The 21,710-nt window shown below is 42.2% G+C and overlaps 1 protein-coding gene across 7 annotated transcripts in view; it reads left to right on the top strand.

Annotated features, from left to right (window-relative positions):
* The first annotated feature begins 6,937 nt into the window (after positions 1-6,937).
* The window catches only part of LOC140206331 (uncharacterized), a 72,520-nt gene continuing 57,747 nt past the window's right edge, over positions 6,938-21,710 (top strand). For 4 of the 7 annotated variants that reach the window (XM_072274678.1, XM_072274677.1, XM_072274676.1 and 1 more), the window contains exons 1-3: positions 6,938-7,059; positions 13,927-13,976; positions 14,538-15,614. In XM_072274678.1, coding sequence (XP_072130779.1) covers positions 13,949-13,976; positions 14,538-15,614 — 1,105 coding nt within the window. In that variant the 5' untranslated portion in view covers positions 6,938-7,059; positions 13,927-13,948. Of the gene's footprint in view, positions 7,088-8,338; positions 8,817-13,926; positions 13,977-14,537; positions 15,615-21,710 lie in introns of those variants that run through there. The other 3 variants (XM_072274672.1, XM_072274674.1, XM_072274673.1) reach the window with 3 other exon arrangements.

The following is a 21,710-nucleotide window of genomic DNA, read 5'->3' as shown; positions in this document are numbered from 1 at the left end:
AGTGTCCGGTGTTGTGAAACATTTGCTGGGGACATGTTCAATGTCCTAACAGTATCGCATAAGCCTCATTCTGAATCTTTGCAGACGTGGAGGTACGTGATCCAAGTCTTTCGAGCCGAGGAGGCTGACAAGTTGCTTGTGGTCTGTTTCAAGTCGGAATTTAGTGCCCAAGAAGTGGCAGCTGAAGCAGTCACAAGCCCACACGAGAGCCAGCATGTCCTCTTAGATTTGGACATAACGCTGTTCAATAGGAGTCAGTGCTCTTGGTGCATTTGACGCTGGTTTCCAATGATGACACTTTGTCGTAGAAAAGCAGCATCCATCATCAACACCTAGGACATGCTCTTTTCCGGCTGCTGCCATCAGGAAGAAGTCACAAGTGCCTCAGGACCTGCACCAGCAGGTTCCAGAACAGTTAATACCCCTGAATCATTAGGGTCTTGAATAAAAGGGATTAACTACACTCATTTAAGGACTCTTTTATCTTGTTATTTCATACTCATTATTTGTTGCTATTTATTTATATCTGCATTTGTATAGTTTGTTGTCCATTGATCCTGTTTACAGTTACTGATCTATAGATTTACTAAGAATGCCCGCAGAAAAAGAATCTCAGGGTTGTATGTGGTGACATGTATGTACTCTGACAATAAGTTTTACTTAGAACTTTGAACTTTGAACTACTGTTGCAGTATTGCATGCCCCCTAGGCCAAAGGAAAAGGCATCTGCTACAACCTGAGTTGCTTTGTTCGGATCAAAGAATGCCAATGTTGGTGGAGAGATAAGCTCTGCTTTAAGTGATGAGAATAAATTCTCCTGTGGTGTATCCCAGGTCCAAATGTTTCTCTGAGAGAGGAGGACATGTAGTGGCTTTGTTTTCTCTGCCAAATCTGGAATGAACATTTACCATGCCAAGGAAGCTGTGGATCTCTAATACATTAGTAGGTTGTTCCATGTTCTGAACTCCAGCCAGTTTGTCTGAATTTAGATGCACTCCCTGTGAGGACAATTAGTGGCCTAAGAACTTCACCTTCAACTTGCAAATTTATACCTCTTTTTGTTCAGGGTGATTGCAGCCTCTTTCAGTTTCTCCAAGGCAGCTTCCACTCTTATGTCATGTTCCTCACTTGATGAATATATCGTCCATGTGGCAGACTACTCTTCCAGTTCCTCCAAAATTTAGTTCATCTTCATATGAAAGAGTTCAGGGGCTGAAGAGATGCCAAAAGAGGGTCTCTTGAAAGCATAGCATCCATATGGTGTGATAAACGTTGTGAACTTCTGCGACTCAGGAGCAAAACACATCTGCCAGAACTCTGAGTTAGTATCTGGTTTGGTTGAAGAACTTTGCTCCACCCAGTATACCCAATGTATGCTCAACAGAGTGCAAACCAGTTAGTTGGTCCATTCACTCTAGTTGTAATATCAAGCACCTCCATTCACTCAAGCTCAGCCTTGACTTTTTTCATCAGTGGAACTGGAATACATCTCGCTGTGGTCAGAGAGTAAGGCATCACTCCTGGCCTCAGTTGGATAAGATACTCTTCTTTCAGTGCCCTCAGGCCTGTGAACAACACTGGCTACTTCTCCTGCCACTGAACATTGTTTAGCAAGTCCAACCCTGCAATGTCCATGGTGTTCAGCTTCTCGATGACATGTCATCCCAGTAATACTAAGAAGAGATTCTGAAAACCATGGACTTTGTCTTTTAACTGTTTCTTATTTTTATGGATAGAAGTAGTAAGTATTCCTTTCACACTAAGCTTACGTTTCCCACGAGTATGTTCTTTGTTAATTAAAGTGTAATACCTGCTTTCTTTGGCAGTTTGTGAACATACGTTCAGGGATGCTCATGGCATCTGTTCCAGAGTCCATTTTTTTTAGATTATGAGAACACTCAGTCCTCTTTTATTGTCATTTAGAAATGCATACAGGCATTAAGAAATGACACAGAAAACAGCACGGACCAAAGACTAACACTGACAGAACCACATAATTATAACATATAGTTACAGCAGTGCAAAGCAATACCATAATTTGATAAAGAACAGACCATGGGCACAGTAAAAAAAAAAGTCTCAACGTCCCGAGCCAATCGACTCCCAAGTCCCCGATAGCAGGCGGCAAAATGGAGAAACTTCCTGCCATAAACCTCCAGGCACCGCCAACTTGCCGATACCTTGGAAACAGCCGACCCCTGCCGACACTGAGTCCATCCGTCCGAAAACTTCGAGCTTCCGACCCGCCTTTCCGATACAGCCTCCCGAGTGCCATCCTCTGCCGAGCACCTTTGACCTCTCCCCAGCCGCTGAAACACGCAAAGACGAGGATTTCGGGGCCTTCAGCTCCGGAGATTCCGGTTACCACACAGTAGCAGCGGCAGCAAAGCAGACATTTCAGAAGTTTTCCAGATGTTCCGCTGTGCTCTCAAGTCTGTCTCCCATCAAATTAGAATTGTGCACGGTCCCCTACTTGACAGATAACAGATATTCACCATCTCCTCCCCCCTCCCGGGGAGAATTACTGCCTGATTTTGCAACTGAACTTTAGTACACCAGCTTTGTCTATTTGTATCTAGAGCCCCAAGGAAAGCTCTCTCTTTGTCTAAATCATGGTCTTCTTTGACCTCCTGAAGAACTGTTTTTGAGTGGTTCTGTTTATTATAATTTTCCATTAGAGGCATTTAATTTCTTTTGCTAGACAGAGCTTTTGACATGGAGTGGAGAACTACTGCATCTCCTGCAGTTGGACATTTTACCTACTCCTTGTATCGCTTGTCTGTTTTGTTTGACATGAGTTCTACTGTCACCTCTTTCTGTGGTCTTTCTGACTGCACCTTGATGAACCCTTCTTTCTGTACAGCTTCTAGCTCTACCTCAGCATAATTTTTGTGCCTGAGTTCTGCCTGTTGCTGATGAACACTCTCACTCAGCCTGACCATAGTAATAGCTCTCTACAGCCTGCAAATGAAGTCTCTACAACAACTTGGTGTCTGGTAGCCCAATAACATCCTCTGTCTAATGAGCTCATCTCTCAGGTTTCCTTATGCACAGTGCATACAATGTTGTGATGAAGTCATTTACCCCTCATCTAGCTCCGGTTTTCTTGAGTTGAACTTTGCCCTCTCTTGAGTCTAAACTTTGCAGCAGTTTAGGCATCTGTTCTCTAAAAGTTTGCAGACTTCCGGTTTAAGATCGCATTACTGAAGGGGAATGAAAGCTCACTGGTAGTTTGAAAGCAAGAAATTCTAAAAGCATTACTAATCACACTTTTTCTTAAATAAATTGTAATAAACTATCACTGCAAACATTGAAGAGGCGAGCGAAGGCGAAGCAAATTTGAGGGATGAGCCATGCTGGTGCATTGCAAAATTGACACAGATGGAGTTGGGGTGAGCGATTCAGAGAGGAGCCATCAGGGCAGAGGAGGTTTGCTGCCCATCCAACTAACCCGGGTGTGAGGTTGGAACACTCTGAACGCTGAGCCGAACCAATCTGGGGAGCATGTGAACTCCTCTCATATGGGAGAGGCTGACTGAGTGGCATAGGAATAACACTATTAGCTACCACTACAGAAAAATAGGTCAAGGTGAGTGATCAAGAAATTGGCAGGTAAAGTATTTTATAGGAAAATGTTGTGTTATTCTTTTTGTAAGGAAGAACATAAGAAATAGGAACAGGAGTAGGCCATCTGGCTCATTGAGCGTGCCCCGCCATTCAGTAAGATCATAGCTGATCTGTCCATAAACTCAGCTCCATCTACCTGCCTTTTCCCCATAACCCTTAATTCCCTTAGTATGTAAAAACCTATCTAACTGTATCTTAAGTATATTTAGTGAAGAAGCCCCAACTGCTTCCCTGGGCAGAGAATTCCACAGATTCAGTACTCTCTGGGAAAAACAGTTTCTCCTCATCTCCGTCCTAAATCTTCTCCCCAGAATCTTGAGGCAATGTCCCCTAGTTCTAGTCTCACCTACCAATGGAAACAACTTTCCTACTTTTATCTTATCTATCCCTTCCAAAATTTTTTATGTTTCTATAAGATCCCCCCTCATTCTTCTGAATTCCAGGGAGTATAGTCCCAGGCGACTCAATCTCTCTTCACAGGTTAACCCCTTCATCCCTGGAATCAACCTGGTGAACCTCCTCTGCACTGCTTCCAAAGCTAGTATATCCTTCCTCAAGTATGGAGACCAGAACTGCACACAGTACTCCAGGTGCAGTTTCACCAGTACCCTGTATAGTTGCAGCATGACCTCCCCGCTCTTGAATTCAATCCCTCTAGCAATGAACGCCAACATTCCATTTGCCTTCTTAATAGCCTGTTGTATCTGCAAGCCAACTTTTTGCGATTCATGAACAAGCACTCCCAAGTCCCTCTGCACAACAGCATGCTGCAATCTTTCACCATTTAAATAATAATCTGCTCTTCTATTATTCCTTACAAAGTGGATGATCTCACATTTACCAACGTAGCATTCCATTTACCAGACCTTGGCCCACTCACTTAACCTATCTATATCCCTCTGCAGACTCTCCACATCCTCTGTACAATTTGCTTTTCCACTTAGTTTAGTGTCATCAGCAAATTTTGCTACGCTACACTCAGTCCCCTCTTCCAAATCATCAATGTAAATGGTAAACAGCTGCGGGCCCAGCACCGATCCCTGCGGCACGCCACTCACCACTAACTGCCAACCGGAGAAACACCCATTTATACCAACTCTCTGCCTTCTATTGGTTAACCAATCCACTATCCATGCCAATACACTTCCTCCGACTCCATGCATCCGTACCTTATTTATAAGTTTCTTGTGTGGCACCTTATCGAATGCCTTCTGGAAATCCAACTACACGACATCCACCTGTTCCCCTCTATCCACTGCACTCATTATGTCCTCAAAGAACTCCAGTAAGTTTGTCAAACAGGACCTGCCCTTGCTGAATCCATGCTGCGTCTGTCTAATGGAACCATTCCTTTCTAAATGTTCCGCTATTTCTTCCTTAATGACAGCTTCAAGCATTTTCCTGACTACAGATGTTAAGCTAACTGGCCCATCTTTTGCCTACATCCTTTTTTAAAAAGTGGCGTGACATTTGCTGTCTTCCAATCCGCAGGGACCTGCCCAGAGTCTAGAGAGTTTTGATAAATGACTACCAACGCATCTACTATAACCTCCGCCAATTCTTTCAGCACCCTGGGATGCATCCCATCAGGACCAGTGGACTTATCTACCTTCAGGCCCTCTAGTTTGCTCATCACTATCTCTTTAGTGACAGTGATTTTATCGAGGTCCTCACCTCCCATTTCATCCATAACATCCTTCTTTGGCATATTAGATGTGTCCTCCACCGTGAAGACCAACACAAAATAATCGTTCAATGCCACAGCCATTTCCTTATCACCCAATATCAATTTCCCCTTCTCGTCTTCCAAGGGATCTATGTTGACTTTAGCCACCCTCTTCCGCTTTATATATTTATAAAAACTTCTGCTATCTGTTTTTATATTTTGTGCTAATTTACTTTCATACTCTATCTTCTCTTTCCTTATTTCCTGTTTAGTTGTTCGCTGTTGCTTTTTGAAGTTTACCCAGTCCTCCAGTCTCCCATTACTCTTTGCCACTTTGTACACATGAGCTTTTAATTTGATACTATCTTTTATTTCCTTAGTTATCCAAGGCTGGCTCTCCCCACACTTACTATCCTTACTTTAGACTGGAATATACTTTTGTTGAGCACTGTGAAAAATCTCTTTGAAAGTATTCCACTGTTCCTCAACTATCCTACCAAATTGCCTGTGTTCCCAATCCACATAGCTAACTCCTCCCTCATCCTGTTGTAGTCTCCCTTGTTCAAGCATAATACACTAGTTTTAGATCTAACTATTTCATCCTCCATCTTACTATGATCGCTCTTTCCAAGAAGATCCCTGACTACAAGATTGTTAATCTTACCTGTCTCATTGCACAGGACTAGATCTAAGATAGTATTTTCCCTAAGAAGTAAATGATTATTTAAATAAATGCAGTGAGACTATAACATATTGTAATAGTACCTGGTGATCTTAGTACACTTATGACTGGTAACCACCCTATCAACTTATACTGCAACTTTAAGGGATCTATGGATGTGAACTCGAAGGTCCCTCTGTTCCCCCACACTGTTAGAAATTCTGCCATTAACCCTGTATATTGCCTGCCTTCAATTTCTTGATCTTCCAAAGTGAATTACTTGCCACTTTTCCAGATTGGACTCCATGTGCCACTTCTCAAACCAGTTCTGCATCCTATCAATATCTCGCTGTAATCTATGGCTACCCTGACCATCTTCAACACTGCCGATCTTCATCCCATTTGCAAATTTACTAACCCACCCTTCCACTTTCTCATCCAAGTCATTTGTAAAATTCACAAAGAGCAGAATAAGAGATTGCTTATTAAGTCAAGAATGTGGTAATTGGTTCTTCGAGTGTCATGAGTCTTTGAGGTTCTTCCTCCCAGAGAGCCCTAGAAGGCAGTTTATTCAGGTTACTTACAAACGTTTTATTTACAAGGGAGTTGAGAGAGAGCGGAAGAATAGTTTTGGGTAATGGGCGGCATGTTTCGATTAGCTACGATTTTATTGAATATGCTTGAGGGCCAGATTGACCTATTCCTGCATTTATTTATAATGAAAGAAAGTAGAGACTAAACATTCGTCGTCTGGTAAAGTAACATTTAAATGCTGCAGATCGACGCCGTTGGGTTAGAGCTTTATTTTTAAGTTACTTTCTACGGTATTTTCTCGCCGCTCGGTTTAAGGTTAGACTCTAAACTTTACAGCCTAAATGTTTGGGGAAGCTGGATGGCAGGGGGAACCTGTGTTTCGAATGTTGCGTTTGCTGAGAGTCGCTCGAGGTTTGGCCGTGCTGAGGCACTGTAGTCGCGCTGGCCGCCGTCTCCATCTTCTAGCGGCTCGGGGCAACGGGACGTAAATAGAACTGGGAGCTGTGTCTTCACTTCCTCCCGTAACACCGGTAGGCAGGCCTGCCGGCCCTCAAGAGTCTTCCGTCTCCGGGTAAGATGCCCATTGCCTGGAGTCCCAGGTGCGGAGAAAGCAGTGGTGGGAAACGCCGCCCCCTTACCCTCACTGGGCGGCTGTTGCCGTCAGAGCGAAGGGGAACCACTGCGGGTGGAGCAAACCGGCACATGCCCCAGATGTTCAGCGTGGCCAACATCAGGGGCCACGCCGATTCAGCAGCTGCTCGGTCCGTGGAGCATCTCCGCCCTCTGTCTCAATGACAGCTTATTCCCATAATTCAGCATCATACCATTGAACGTTTTGTGCTTCCAAAACACAACTTGTGGGGGTAGATGCACAATGAAGTACCCTAATATCGGGCTTCTTTTTCTGCACGGGACAGTTCCAGACAAGTTTACTTGAGTTATCTCACTGCTAATACGATTGGGTTGCATAGTTCAGTTATCCATCCAATAAACTCCGCTGCGTGTTTATAAAACCATTTTGTTACACAATTCAAAAATTCATTTGATTTTCGGAACGGTAGTGTTAAGATATCACTGAGATTGTTACACATGATATCACTCATTGCCTAAAAACTCCATTCTTATACTTTGGAATTGTTGGCAAGAGTCTGATTAAATCCTTGCTGAAAGCAAGGAAGTTTGCTGTTTTGCCTTTAGAAACGAGTATAAATGACTTGATCCTTATTTTGATACTGGAACTTTGGTTTTAGACATTCAGCCAGTGGAAATGCCAACCTGAAACCCACTGAACTTTGTAAATTTCAAAGATTACTGCTGGCTGTTGGAAAAGTTGGAATAAAATTGAGTTTATTGTCAAATTTACAAAGATGTGTTGAGGCAGCATCACAGGCATTCCCAAAATAAACAGAAACTATAACCAATTTTTACCAGAAGAAGCAAAGCCTGTTTCAGTGCAAAGTGATCAAAGTGGTCATAGTGTGGTTGTGATTAGGGTTGTGCTAGGTTGTTCAGGAATTAAATGGCTGAAGAAAAAATAGTTGTTCTTGGGCATGGTGGTGTGGGCCTTCAGATTTCTGTACCTCCTGCTTGATGGCAGTTGTGAGAAGATGGCATGGCTTGGATGGATGTTGATTTCTTGAGGGAGTGCCTTGAGTTGATACTACCAATGGTGGGGAGGCTTGTGCATTGGACTGAGTTGACTATTCTCTGCAGCTTCTTGGATTTCTGTGCAATTGTCAAACCAGATCATGATGTAACCAGTCAGGATACTTTCAACAGTACGTGTTTGTTAGACGTTTGTTAGAATGTTCATGATAAGCTGAATCTCCTTCACCTAAGAAAGTAAAGGTGCTGGCAAGCCTTCCTTGTAATAGTATCTATGTGCTGATCCTTAATCTTGGGTGACATAGGAAACTTTCAGAAACTCCTAGTACAACACTTACACTAGTTCCCCTCCATTAATTCAGTTAATGATGACTTAAAAATATACTTCATACTTCATTGTCACCAAACAATTGATACTAAAACGTACAATCATCACAGCGATTCTGCACTTCCTGCTCCCTGGATTACAAATATTAAATATTAAAAATAGTAAAAATTAGTAAATATTAAACATTTAAATTATAAATTATAAATAGAAAATAGAAAAATAGGAAGTAAGGTAGTGCAAAAAAAAAACCGAGAGGCAGGCCTGGATATTTGTAGGTTACGGCCCAGATCCAGGTCAGGATCCGTTCAGCAGTCTTATCACAGTTGGAAAGAAGCTGTTCCCAAATCTGGCCATACGAGTCTTCAAGCTCCTCCCAGAGGGAAGAGGGACGAAAGGTGTGTTGACTGGGTAGGGCGTGTTCTTGATTATCCTAGCAGCACTGCTCCGACAGCGTGCGGTGTAAAGTGATTCCAAGGATGGAAGATTGGTTTGTGTGATGTGCTGCGCGTGTTCACGATTTTCTGCAGCTTCTTTCGGTCTTGGACAGGACAACTTCCATACCAGGTTGTGATGCACCCTAGAAGAATGCTTTCTACGGTGCATCGATAAAAATTAGTGAGGGTTTTAGGGGATAGGCCAAATTCTTTTAGTTTTCTCAGGAACTAAAGGTGCTGGTGGGCCTTCTTGTTATATTCAAACACATTCAAAAAAGATTATATCAGTTTCATAAATTCATGTTGACTTTGCACAATCTCATTATTTCCTTATTGCCCTGTTGTCAATTACCTTTTTTAGCCTTTTTCTTTTAACATCAGAACATAAAGAACAGGATCATATGTTGTGTAATTGACCCCTTAAGACTGTTCCACCACCCAGTTAGATCACAGCTTCACTGATCTTGGTCTGGGCCAACATTCTTGAATTCTGATCCAGACTTTTGGCTCCATTGTAGTTAGATATTTGTTACTTCTTTGACTAGATTTGTTGACTCTGCCTCCACATACAGAGAATTCCAATACTATTGGAATAAAGATCAAGTATACAGTTCATTTTGCCAGCATAGCTGAACCATAATACTGCAGATTACTTTTTAATTTTATGTGCCTAAAACTTACCATTATGTCATTTAAAAAAAACATTTCTTATCTACTGTCATTATTTTTATGTACCCATTCTACCATAATCATTTTACACATCATACTTTTGTAGTTTACTTTGTTTACATTTAAGACTTTGGTTTTGGATTCATCTACATTAGTATCAGCTTTATTGTAAACAATTCTCCAGTTGTGTCACTCTCTCCTAAAGGTTCCAGATATACAATATGTAATTACTTCTTCTCAGTGCACAATACTTTGTTCAAGGTGGCTTTTTTGCCTTGTTGACTGACATATTAATCTAGAAAATCAACTTGCATGTATTTCATGAATTCATTTCCATTTTATATCTGCTAATTTGGAAAGAATATGCAGATGTAGGTTGAAAATAGCTTGCAGTTCCTCAGTTTTCCTGACAATTCTAGTATAATTTGCTTGATTACATTAACAGCAAATTTCATGTTATGTTGCAGCTTCAATGTGTAAATGCTCACATGCTACTTTTATAAAAATATAACCAGACAAAATCAACGTGGAATTGACTACAAGTTTGGTCAGAGATCACACTTTAGGAAGGGATAGGTGGGAAGGTGTCCTGTTGTTTTGAGTATGGACGATTGGAATTTGGAATTGATTTATCATTGTCACATAAGTCGAGGTGAAGTGAAAAGTTTGTCTTCACTACTGTTCCCATAGATAGTTTATTACACAGTGCATCGAGGTAAAACAATAATAGAATGCAGGATAATGTGCAACAGCCACAGAAAAAGTGGAGTGCAAGTAGACATAACGAGGTAGTTAGTGAAATCAAGAATGTAAGTAATTGTACCAAGGAACCATTTAGTAATCTTCTAACAATGAGGTGTAAGCACTATTTGAGCCTGGTGATATGTGCTTTTAGGCTTTTGTATCTTCTGTACGATGGGCAGAAGAGAGAATGTCCAGGGTGAGTGGTCATTTTACTGAGGCCGTGAGAAGTGTAGACAGTCCACTGAGGGGAAGCTGGTTTCCATGATGTGTCGAGCTATATACTTTTTAGACATGCACAGAGCAGTTGCCATACCTAGCTGTGATACATCCAGATAGGATGCTTTCAATAAAAGTTGGTAAGCTTCTATTGTGACATGCTGTATTTCTTTAGCCTCCTGAGGAAGTAGAGGCCTTCTTTCTTGGCTATGGCATCTACATGGATGGACCAAGACAGGCTGTTTTTTAAAGCATTATTGATGGTACAAAGAATTTTGGTAGTGCACCGTAGTTTTAAAATAATTATAGAAAAAGATAAGACAGATCCACAGGTTAAAATCCTGAACTGGAACTGGACCAACTTTGGGAGTGTACAGCTGGTTCTAACTGGGGTTGACTAGGTGACTATTTAAAGGCAAAGGAATAGTCGGCAAATTGGAGGCTTTTAAAACAATCATATCAAGAATGCAGGGGTAGCATGTTCCTGTTAAGGTGAAGAGGAGACAGATCAAGTTCAGGGAACCCTGGTTGATGAGTGATATTGAGGTTTGAATAATCTTCTACAAAAAAGTTAGTAGGAGCAGTCAGCACATTTTGCATGCCACAGTTCCTAGGGAGACATTGGATTACAAATAATTCAGAATCAGATTTATTAACACCGGCATATATCATGAAATTTGGCACATAATTAGCTAGGATGAAGTGGACCAGCCATTGTGTGAGTGGGCAGTGTTGGAGAGGGGAGTTGAGGCTTTGGATCATCGAAGCTTAAGAGAGGGGTAGGCAATAGGTAGATTTTTTTCATTATTTATTATTATTTTTTATTGTACATTTAGAGCAATGGCGATGCCAGGCAGGATAGTGGAATGCTCCTCTTGTGGGATGTTGAAAGGCAGGGACTCCAGTATCCCTGACAACAATATCAGCAAAAAGCGTATCCAACTGCAACTTCGAACAGATCATGTTAAGGAGTTAGAGCTGGAACTGGATGAACTCCGGATATTTGGGAGGCTGGGTGGTTGATAGACAGGACATATGGGGATGGTAGTTACATCCAAGGTGCAGGACACCTAGTATTGTCATCAGTTTTGGGCCCCAGAAAGGATGTGTTGTCATTGGAGAGAATCCAGAGAGGTTCATGAGGATGATGAGGAGAAAATGTTTCCTGTGATGGGGTAACCAGAACTAGAGGGCACAGCCTCAAAGCTGAGGGGCGTCCTTTTAGAACAGAGGTAAGGAGGAATTTTTTTAAGCCAGAGAGTGGTGAATCTGTGGAATTATCTGCTACAGACTGTCGTGGAGGCCAAGTCTGTGGGTATATTATTAAATATAAAGCGGAAGTTGATAGTTTCCTGATTAGTCAGGGCATCAAATAAATATGGTATATATGCGTTGAGTGGGATCTAGGATCAGCCATAATGGACTGGCGGAGCAGACTTGATAGGCTGAATGGCCTAGTTCTGTTCCTATGTCTTATGGACACAGGTAACTGGGTGACCATCAGGAGAGGGAATGGGGATAGACAGCTAGTGCAGGGTACCTTATGGCTGTTCCCTTGAACAACGGGTATACTGCTTTGGATACTGTTGGGAGGGAAGCCACAGCAGTGAGGTTTCTCACACTGTCTGCCTCTGGCTTAGAAGGGAAGTGGGGAGAGAAGAGCCAGGCTGCAGAGATGGGGGAATCTGTCGGTTAGGGGAACAGAACTAAGGTTCTGTGGATGAGATGAGATTTCTGGATGTTTTTTTGCCTCCTGGGTGCCAGGGTCAGGAACATCTCGGATTGAGTCCACAGCATTCTTAAGTGGGTGGGTGAGCAGCCAGAGGTTGTGGTCCACATCGGCACCAATGCCGTGGGTAGGAATAATGATGAGGTCCTGCAAAGTGAGTTCAAGTTGTTAGGTGCTAAGTTAAAGGACAGGATCTCCAGAGTTGTCATCTCAGGATCACTACCCGTGCCACATGCGAGAGGCCAGAAATAGGAATAGCATACAATTTAACATATGGCTAAGGAATTGGTGCAGGAGGGAGGGCATTAGATTTTTGGATCATTGGGCTCTCTTTTAGAGAAGGTGGGACCTGTACAGAATGGACAGTTTGCACTTGAAATGGATGGGGGATGAATACCCCAGTGGGAAGGTTTGCTTGTGTCACATTGGTGGGATAAACTAGAGTTGCAGGGGGATGGAAACCAGAGTGCCAGAACAGTTAGCGGAGAGGTTGTGGAGAAAGATGTTGTTAAGCCTACGTACAAAGTCAGGAATCAAAAGGTCTTGCATGGTGGGATTAATGTTCTGGCCTATGTATATTTCAGTGCAAGGAGTATTGTAGGAAAGGCGGGTGAGCTTTGGGCATAGATCAACATGTGGAATTATAACATTGTAGCCATTAGCAAGACTTGTAAGTGGCTGTGCGTTGATGTGTTTTGGAATAGAGGGACCTGGGAGTACAAATGCACAGTGCGTTGAATGGCTGTGCAAGTAAACAGGTATTGAAGAAGGTAGTTCAATCAGAGCAGTGACATTATGTTGCAGTTACAGTATATAAGTTGTTGGTGAGGCTGTACTGTGAACAGTTTTGATCATCCTGTTACAGGAAAGATATTGTCAAACTGGAGAGATGCAGAAGTGAGTTATGGAATCAGTTCAGTGCTGAGGTGAGTGAAGTTATCCACTCTGGTTCAGGAGTGTAATAACTGTTCCTGAACCTGGTGAACTGGAACCTAAGGCTCCTGTACCTCCTTCCTAATGCAGCAGCGAGAAAAGAGCATAGCCTGGGTAGGGAGGGCTGGGGTCCTTGATCATAGATGCTGCTTTCTTGTGGCAGTCCTTCTTGTAGGTGTGCTCAGTGGTGGATAGAGCTTTGTCTGTGTTGGACTGGACTGTATCCACCAGGTTTTTTAACCTTTGCCATTCTTGGGCACTGGGACTTGGAAGGTTATGGGCCGAAAGCAGGCAACTTGGACTAGAATGGAGGATGCTGTGGTTGGCAAAGACCAGTTGGGTCAAAGGGCCTGTTTCCATCTGCATTACTCAATGACAGAAGCAAGCAGAGTTCTCAAAAGATTATAAGGTTAAAGATAACAAGTTATAGTCATGTAAGCATGAAGGGCAGAGTTTTAAATTGGAGGGGTTAATGTCCTGAGCTAATTTAGCTCTTTGCATAAGGAAGAATGGGTTTATGCTGCTGAAAAATATGGACAGTAAAATGGATGTAGTGTACTTTCTGGAGGATTGAAGGATCCGTCAGGTAGGTTTTAAGATAGTTAAAACTAGAAATGAGTAGGGGTATAAATAAGTTTTGCAGCAGCACGTGACAAAAATCAGATGGTAGTATAGAGGTGGATGTAGAAATGATTATTATGTTTGGATGTTTTTCTGAGTGAGTTGATTTTTATTTGATATGTAGTTTCTGCTTCAGCCTTATGTTTCAATTTGTTGCAGATAATACACAAGTGAATTTAACATGGAGAATATGGAAGTCAAAGCTAAAGGTGAGTTAAATTGTGTACAGTTCTGGTTGCATATCTATAGAGCGTATGATATTAAGATGGAAAGGGTGTAGAAAGATTCATAAAGGTGTTATCAAGACTGAGGGTTTCAGTTATAAAGACAGACTGTATAGGCTGGGCTATTTTCTCTGAAGCACTGCAGGCTGAGGGGTGACCCTGTATATGTGAATAACATCACGAGGGGCAGAGGTAAGGTGAATGGTCACAGTCTTTTTCCTAGGAGAAGAAAAGGCATAAGCTGAGAGGGGAAAGATTTCAAGGGGACTTGAAGGTGCAAGTTTTTCTACACATTCAGTGTTTTGTATATGGACTGAACTGCCAGAGACAGAAGTGGGTGCAGTTAAAATATTTAAATAATATTTTAACATGTACATGGATAGAAAACGAGTATTGGGACATGAAACTAGCTAAAGTAGGCAACTTCTTTACATGATGAATTGGGCCTGTTTCCATGCTGTATAACTCTATGACTTTAATAGTAAGTATATTATAAGCTCAAGTAAATAGTTACATTAATTTTGATCAAGCTAATTTTTTCCCTAGATTATACATTCCACAAAGAAAGCCATTCCAATTCGGTGTTTCATTTGACACGTGAACACCTTGAACTGTTAGTAATTTGGTCACACTGTCATGGCAATCAGTGCACATTTACCCCAATTTGGAGAGAGATTATTGAAGAGCAACAAAATGGAGTCCTGGCGATTTTGTGGGAGTGTGAAGCTGGTCATTCTTACCACTGGTGGACTGGAGGTGTGTGTCAGTTACCATGTGATCAAGAGAAATCCAGAGGTCAGCTGCCTGTAAAATCTAAATATTTGGAGGATGATTTGGTAATACCCGGACAAATCCGAAAGGCACATAGAATTAAAACTAACAACAATGATTTAGCCAAAGAACCGGATTCATCTGATGGCTCTTCCAAATCTTTTCTACCAACCAATGTTAAGGCAGCTCAAAATGGAGCACCAGTTTCACAAGGACTTTCGACCCATCATTCGTGGAGAGAAACAGCAGTTGCTAGTGACAGAGGAAAATTAGGTGTCAGTGCTACAATTGGTAACACATCAACTGATAATGGAGCTGAAATTGTGCATATAAAAACTGAAAGAGAAGAAACCGCAGATTTTAATAAGCACTGTGATATCAAAGATGAAAATAGAAGTCAAAATCAAGAGCTGAAGAAATATCATGTGAGCAATAGTTCCTTGGCTGCAGGGCAATCTTCTGGACATTACCTATCTTCAACTGACACATGCAGTCCATCAAATGGCTGCAGAAAACGATCTTCTTCATTTACTGAAGACCAGTGCTCTGATCCATCACTAATATCTCACTGTAATAGCAGCAAAGTTCATGTTTCAGAGCACCACTCCCCTCATCCAGTTTCCAGAGGATCTTGTTTAGTGGAGAGCACCATGAAGCCATCAGACGTATCAGCAGGGCATTACTCTATTGGGTCAGCTAAGCCGACAAATCAGGATCAGAGTGGTGCAAATATGGGGCCGCTTTTAGATTCTGAATATGGTCGTTCTTTAACCCATAGTCGTATAAATTCTGATGTTCATGAACCTGAATTGCAGTGCGACAGTCCAGTATTTGGGCAGGAGGGCGTAGTAGGTAAGTGTGTTTTTCTTTTTGTAACTTTGCACTTGCATTGTCACTGTTTCCGGAGCAGTGGAAATACATGATCATAAACTGTACTGTATAGACATAGAACATAGAATAGTACAGCACAGTACAGGCCCTTTGGCCCACAATGTTGTGCCGACCCTCAAACCCTGCTTCCCATATAAGCCCCCACCTTGAATTCCTCCATATACCTGTCTAGTAGTCTCTTAAACTTCACTAGTGTATCTGCCTCCACCAATGACTCAGGCAGTGCATTCCACGCACCAACCACTCTCTGAGTAAAAAACCTTCCTCTAATATCCCCCTTGAACTTCCCACCCCTTACCTTAAAGCCATGTCCTCTTGTATTGAGCAGTGGTGCCCTGGGGAAGAGGTGCTAGCTATCCACTCTATCTATTCCTCTTATTATCTTGTACACCTCTATCATGTCTCCTCTCATCCTCCTTCTCTCCAAAGAGTAAAGCCCTAGCTCCCTTAATCTCTGATCATAATGCATACTCTCTAAACCAGGCAGCATCCCGGTAAATCTCCTCTGTACCCTTTCTAATGCCTCCACATCCTTCCTATAGTGAGGCGACCAGAACTGGACACAGTACTCCAAGTGTGGCCTAACCAGAGTTTTATAGAGCTGCAACACACATCAAAGTTGCTGGTGAACGCAGCAGGCCAGGCAGCATCTCTAGGAAGAGGTACAGTCGACGTTTCGGGCTGAGACCCTTCGAAGGGTCTCGGCCCGAAACGTCGACTGTACCTCTTCCTAGAGATGCTGCCTGGCCTGCTGTGTTCACCAGCAACTTTGATGCGTGTTGCTTGAATTCCCAGCATCTGCAGAATTCCTCGTGTTTGCGTTTTATAAAGCTGCATCATTACATCGCGACTCTTAAACTCTATCCCTCGACTTATGAAAGCTAACACCCCATCCTTTCTTAACTACCCTATCCACCTGTGAGGCAACTTTCAGGGATCTATGGACATGTACCCCCAGATCGCTCTGCTCCTCCACACTACCAAGTATCCTGCCATTTACTTTGTACTCTGCCTTGGAGTTTGTCCTTCCAAAGCGTACCACCGCACACTTCTCTGGGTTGAACTCCATCTGCACTTCTCAGCCCACTTCTGCATCCTATCAATGTCTCTCTGCAATCTTTGACAATCCTCTACCCTATCTACAACACCACCAACCTTTGTGTCGTCTGCGAACTTGCCAACCCACCCTTCTACCCCAACATCCAGGTCGTTAATAAAAATCACAAAAAGTAGTGGTCTCAGAACAGATCCTTGTGGGACACCACTAGTCACAATCCTCCAGTCTGAATGTACTCCTTCCACCATGACCCTCTGCCTTCTACAGGCAAGCCAATTTTGAATCCACCTGGCCAAACTTCCCTGGATCCCATGCCTTCTGACTTTCTGAATAAGCCTACCATGTGGAACCTTGTCAAATGCCTTACTAAAATCCATATAGATCACATCCACTGCACTACCCTCATCTATATGCCTGGTCACCTCCCCAAAGAAAACTATCAGGTTTGTTAGACACGATCTGCCCTTCACAAAGCCATGCTGACTGTCCCTGATCAGACAATGATTCTGTAAATGCCCAGAGATCCTATCTCTAAGAATCTTTTCCAACAGCTTCCCACCACAGACATAAGGCTCACTGGTCTATAATTACCCGGGCCATCTCTACTACCTTTTTTGGACAAGGGGACAACATTTGCCTCCCTCCAATCCTCCGGTACCATTCCCATGGGCAACGAGGACATAAAGATCCTAGCCAGAGGCTCAGCAATCTCCTCCCACGCCTCGTGGAGCAGCCTGGGAATATTCCGTCAGGCCCCAGGGACTTATCCGTCCTAATGTATTTTAACAACTCCAACACCTCCTCTCCCTTAATATCAACATGCTCCAGAACGTCAACCTCACTCATATTGTCCTCACCATCATCAAGTTCCCTCTCATTGGTGAATACCGAAGAGAAGTATTCATTGAGGACCTCGCTCACTTCCACAGCCTCCAGGCACATCTTCCCACTTTTATCTCTAATTGGTCCTACCTTCACTCCTGTCATTCTTTTTTTTCTTCACATAATTGGGGTTTTCCTTTACCCTACTTGCCAAGGCCTTCTCATGCCCCCTTCTTGCTCTTCTCAGCTCCTTCTTAACCTCCTTTCTTCCCTATATTCCTCAATAGACCCATCTGATCCTTGCTTCTAGAACCTCATGTATGCTGCCTTCTTCCACCAGACTAGATTTTCCACCTCACTTGTCACCCATGGTTCCTTCACCCTACCGTTCTTTATCTTCCTCACCGGAACAGATTTATCCCTAACATCCTGCAGGAGATCTCTAATCATCGACCACATGTCCATAGTACATTTCCCTGCAAAAACATCATCCCAATTCACACCCGCAAGTTTTAGCCTTATAGCCTCATAATTTGCCCTTCCCCAATTAAAAATTTTCCTGTCCTCTCTGATTCTATCCTTTTCCATAATATTGCTGAAGGCCAGGGAATGGTGGTCACTGTCCCCCAGACGCTCACCCACTGAGAGATCTGTGACCTGACCCGGTTCATTACCTAGTACTAGATCTAGGTGACCTGACCCAGTTCATTATCTAGTACTAGATCTAGTACTAGTATGTTATAGTCAGGAATGAAACCCTCTTTATGGGGGAATTAAAGTGTGTTGTAAAAACTGGATATCCATGGTGAAGATGAGGGTGTGGGGGCGGGGGCGGGTGAAGGACATGTGAGGTGTCACAGATGTAGGTGGGACTGCTTTGGACACGGGGAGACAGGATGGAGTCAAGGTATGAGGAGGTAAGTTTGGTGGGGCAAGAGCAGACAGAAACAATGGTCCTACTACCATGACAATCCTCCTTGTGGATATTAGATAAGAGGTAGAAGTGAGAATAATGGGATTGGGACATTATCAGGTCAGAGGCTGTTGAAGAGAGATCTCCTGATGTAATGAGATCCATGAAAGTGTGGGAGATGATAAAATAACTATACTATAATTGGCAAAGTCTTTGTTGAAAAAGAAAATAACATATAAATTAACTGCTTTGGATTTGCTTTTCTGTCACTAGGAATGCTTTTATATTAGCATTATAAGCAGAAATATATTCAATATGAGATAAATTCATATGGTATATTCAAGACGATATTACCTCATAAGTTACATTTTACAAAAACCTAGACCAAAATTTCAGTTATTGGCTGAACTAGCTTAGGGGTCGGTTTCCTCACTATTTGTCAAAGTTGCTGTTATTGAAGTAACTTGGATATTGGGCTGTTAATTATCTGTTATAGTGTCAGTAAAGATGATACTTTTTTCTCTTTTTCATGTAACATTGATTGTGCGCTGAAAAATTTGGACTACAGCTGGAATAAAAATTTCACATCATTACACATGCACATATCCAGTCTTAATAGGTGAATTATAATGGGCCTTGTGGGATTGCAGAGCATTGAGAGTCATAGAGTTGTACAGCGAGGAAAAGGCCCTTCAACCCATGCTGACCAAGATGTACAGTGGCATGCAAAAGTTTGGGCAGCTCTGGTCAAAATTTCTGTTACTGTGAATAGCTAAGCAAATAAAAGATGAACTGATTTCCAAAAGGCATAAAGTTAAAGATGACACATTCCTTTAATATTTTAAGCAAGAAATCTTTTTTATTTCCATCTTTTACAGTTTCAAAATACAGTAATAAAAAAGGAAAAGGGCCAGAAGCAAAGGTTTGGGCACCCTGCATGGCAGTCCTTAGTAACAACCCCTTTGGCAAGTACCACAGCTTGTAAATGCTTTTTGTAGCCAGCTAAGAGTCCTTCAATTCCTGTTTGGGGGATTTCTGCCCACTCTTCCTTGAAAAAGGCTTCTAGTGGGGTTCCGGTGACATCATCGTTCAAAATGGCAGCTTAAATCAACAGCTCCTCCAGAAAAACGCATATTTTACCCCGTTAATCCATTGTATAAGATCTTTCGAAAATATCTGAATTGCTAAGGGGGCAAGAATGGGGAGAAAGAATGGAGATAAAAAAAGCATCACTGTGGAGCGTATGGAAGAGAGAGGTACAGCTCGCGGTTCTCCTACATGTGCGCGTGGCGACGAAGCTGACGATGGGCCTCATGCAGGCAAAGCAGCAAATATGATAAGGATTCTGGAAGAGATTAGGGAAGTCCAAAGAGATATAAAGCAGCAACTCAAAGATATAAAGTCAGAGCTCGCCAACGTCAATCGGAAAATAGCAGTTTTTTAGAGACTCGAATTGAGAAGGTGGAAGATCGTGGGCAAAACGTGGAACAGATACTAAATAAGATGATAAAAATATTAAATCAATAGGAAAGTAAATTGCTTGACCAGGAGGGAAGATCGCGATGGAACAATATCAGGATTTATAATGTTCCTGAAGGAGCGGAGGGATTGTCGATGATGGACTTTGTAGACAAGCTGCTGCGGGAAGTGCTGGAGATTTTCCCCAGACTATGGAGATTGAAGTTGAGAGGGCGCATTGTTCGCTTGTCTAGCGGCCTTCCGGAGACAGATAAAGTGAACCGCGCTCAATAGTACTTAAATTCTTTCGATTCAAGAACAAGGCAGAGATTCTACGAAGGGCCTGGGGTAAGAAGAGAGTTTTTTGGAACAGGAAGTTAATATACTTCGATCATGATTACCCCCCAGCGGTCCTATAGAAACGGAAGGAATATTCCGAAGCGAAACGAATATTAAAGCAAGAAAAGATTAAATTCCAAACCTTGTACCCTGCTAAACTGAGGGTATTTTACCAAGAAGGGATGCGACTGTACCAGACGGTGGAGGAGGCGACTACAGACTTGAACAACCGAGGACTGTCCATTAGCATGGTCAAACCAAGGGAAAGTCTGGCTGAGCAGTTATTCCGAGCTGCTTGGGAAATAGTAAGAGAACCTAGGAAGCAGGGGACGGGAGCAGGATAAGAGAAGGATATTAGGAAGAGACTGTCAGTTCTCTGAGGGCAGCCCTCACCTCCTCCAGAAGAGCCGTAAGGTTTGGCTAACTTCAAAAGTGCTGATAAACTAAACGGAAGCAAAAATAGACGGTGATATACCTATCTCGAGAAATACGTGTTATAATGTGGATTTTATATTACTCAAGTTTTTAAAATTCATTTATTCATTCCTTTTTCCCCACCTAAATGAGAATATATATATGGGAGGAATACACAGGGAAATCATTTCTGTGTAATGGACATAGTTTTTTTTTACTTACTTTTATAGGTACTGCAACAGGGTCCCTCAACCCACAGGTAGGAGGGGCTATCCCCCATGACTAGACTTTTCTTCTAACCCAATCCAGGGTCATCTAGAGACCCCAGCCTTGGAATCACACCTTTGTTACCTTTTTTTTAATTATTTGTATTTCTTGGCTCTTATTTGTTCAGGAAGTAGATCAATTAAGTTATATTCTGCAAATTTCAATGATATACTAACAGATAAATACACATGGCTAGGGACAAAGTAAAATTCATTTCTTTTAATGTTAATGGGCTGTTGAATCCAGTCAAGCGCAGTAAAATTCTATCAAAAATGAAAAAAGAACAAGCCCATGTAGTATATTTACAGGAAACTCACTTAAGTGATAATGAGCATGGAAAATTAAAGAGAATGGGCTTCACTAATTTGTTTTTCTCCTCATATAAATCAGGACATAGAAGAGGAGTTGCTATTCTCATCTCAAGTAAGCTAAATTTTGAAAAAGTAGTCGAAATGGGAGATAAGGAGGGCCGATATATTCTGGTAAGGGGGAATATAAATGGAAATCCAGTTACTTTATTGAATATATATGCACCCCAGGAAATGATATTAGTTTCTTCCAGAAAATTACTAATATTATGGTAACGGAAACAGAAGGTCTCCTGATATGTGGGGGAGACTTAAATTTACAATTACAACCAAAGTTAGACTCTTCCGATAGAAAAACTTATGAAACAAAATCCTTACATAAAAAAAGTTAACATTCATTTTGAGGATGTTGGTCTAATTGATATATGGAGGGACGTTTTCCCCGGCAGAAGGGATTACACTCATTATTCTGCTGCCCA

Source organism: Mobula birostris, chromosome 12, assembly GCF_030028105.1.
Source record: "Mobula birostris isolate sMobBir1 chromosome 12, sMobBir1.hap1, whole genome shotgun sequence".
Taxonomy (NCBI): domain Eukaryota; kingdom Metazoa; phylum Chordata; class Chondrichthyes; order Myliobatiformes; family Myliobatidae; genus Mobula; species Mobula birostris.
Note: the sequence above shows the minus strand (reverse complement) of the source record. Positions and strands in the feature narration are given on the sequence as shown.